At 52.1% G+C, this 1,692-nt stretch overlaps 1 protein-coding gene across 1 annotated transcript; it reads left to right on the top strand.

Annotated features, from left to right (window-relative positions):
• Nucleotides 1-451: 451 nt before the first annotated feature.
• On the top strand, nucleotides 452-1,491 carry c8h11orf96 (chromosome 8 C11orf96 homolog). The gene has a single exon (XM_036535425.1). The coding sequence runs from the start codon at nucleotides 869-871 to the stop codon at nucleotides 1,244-1,246; it is 378 nt and encodes a 125-aa protein (XP_036391318.1). The 5' UTR covers nucleotides 452-868; the 3' UTR covers nucleotides 1,247-1,491.
• The last annotated feature ends 201 nt before the right edge of the window (nucleotides 1,492-1,692 follow it).

Below are 1,692 nucleotides of genomic sequence, written 5' to 3'. Positions count from 1 at the left end.
ATTGTGTGTGTGTGTCTACATGCTTGCGTGAGAAAGTATGTGAACAACTGAAGGAGAGAGTGCCTGTGCTTGTGCATGTATGTGTGCACATCCTGTCTGTTGTGCTGTCAGTGCTGCAGATCTGCTGCAGATCTGCTGCATACATGTTTATCTTTGTTCTGGCAGGTGAATGCCTGAACACTTTATCTGTACTATGCCTGTGTACGTATCTTTTTGTCCCTGTACATGTGCCTCTGTTTGTGTTTGTATGCCAGTTCTGTTTTCTCTCCCCCAACCCCATGGGTCTCTCTATCTACCAGTCCCCTCCTCTGCTCTCCCTTCATCCCTTCATGTGCCAGGCATTTATTTCAGGGGGATGATTCCGGAAGATTGGTATGGAAGTCGGAACTGTGACTGCACAGGAAAGAGGGAGGAGTTTGGAGAGGAGAGGGGGGAGGGAAAGAGAATAAAGTTGAGTGGGTAGCAGGAGGCTATATATACTCTCACCGGAGCTGTCTCTGTCAGTAGAACTCGCAGGCAGACGCAGACACTGAGCACAGAGAGCATACGGGAGCAACTGCTAGCTTGGGGAAAGAGACGCTCCTACAGACTGCGGACTTAGCCTCAGCACCCACGGCAACTCGAGGAACAAGCAGAAAGCCAGCAAGCCACCCACTCACACACACTGAGAATTGTCGGCTTGGACACAGGATTTTAACAATTAAAATTTCAAGGGGGCCAGCCTCCAAGAGACAGACCATCTCATCTGTGCTCTTCGAGAGAGGAGAGAACAGGGAGGATTCTGGGAAAAGCACTAAAGTGGGACCACCGTCCACCTGACTACCTGTCTGCAAGCTCAAACAGAGCCTCTCACGTTCTACCCCCCCCAATGGCTGTCCGTCAGATGGAGACGACGGGGTTCCACGTCCTGCAAGCCCACCTGCCTGCCCACCTGCTGGCTTCTGCCATGGAGGAGTTCCCCCAGCAGCTGCCCGTGCCCAAGTGCCCTGCCCGCGGGCGGAGCCGGCCCCGCCGGGCCCGAGAGGCGCGCTTCAAGACTCAGCCTGTCACCTTTGCCGAGATCGCTGAGGTGGAGGAGGAGGGCACATCCCCCTTGGAGGAGGAGCGGGCCCGGCGATCCTTCCTGCAGTCCCTGGAGAATCTGCGGCGGAGCACACAGGCGCTGCACTGCCCTACCCGCCACACTCGCATGGCCACGCCCACTCAGGCCAGCCTGGACTCCAGTGATTCAGACTCGCCGCAGTGAGATGGCGGTGGGGGGAGACCTATGCCTTCCTGGCCTGGCACCAGCACACCCCCCACTGCTTCACACTGAAGCATGGCTATGTGGACCGAGCTGCTCTAAACAACCCACTCTAATACTGTGCGTAGATGCCACAATCTCTATTTATATATACCTATATGAATATATGGATACACACTGCAATATTAAATGCATATGATGTATTCTAAGAACTCTATCAGCAATGTAAGCATGGCTGATCACATAGTTAAAGCTGCTTAGCAAAGTGTAGCATATAATATGTGACGCTGTGATGATGATTTCTTCAGATATTCCTTGTTCTTCTTTTTTTCTTCTTTTTGCTGTGTAACACCCCATGAATCTTGATTGAGGTACTTAAAAAAGGGGGTGTGGGGGTCTCTGTTTCCTTCTGAAAAATACCAGATGCAAGGAAATAGAGAAATGTTTCA

The sequence above is a fragment of the Megalops cyprinoides genome, chromosome 8 (assembly GCF_013368585.1).
Source record: "Megalops cyprinoides isolate fMegCyp1 chromosome 8, fMegCyp1.pri, whole genome shotgun sequence".
In the NCBI taxonomy this organism is placed as follows: domain Eukaryota; kingdom Metazoa; phylum Chordata; class Actinopteri; order Elopiformes; family Megalopidae; genus Megalops; species Megalops cyprinoides.
Note: the sequence above shows the minus strand (reverse complement) of the source record. Positions and strands in the feature narration are given on the sequence as shown.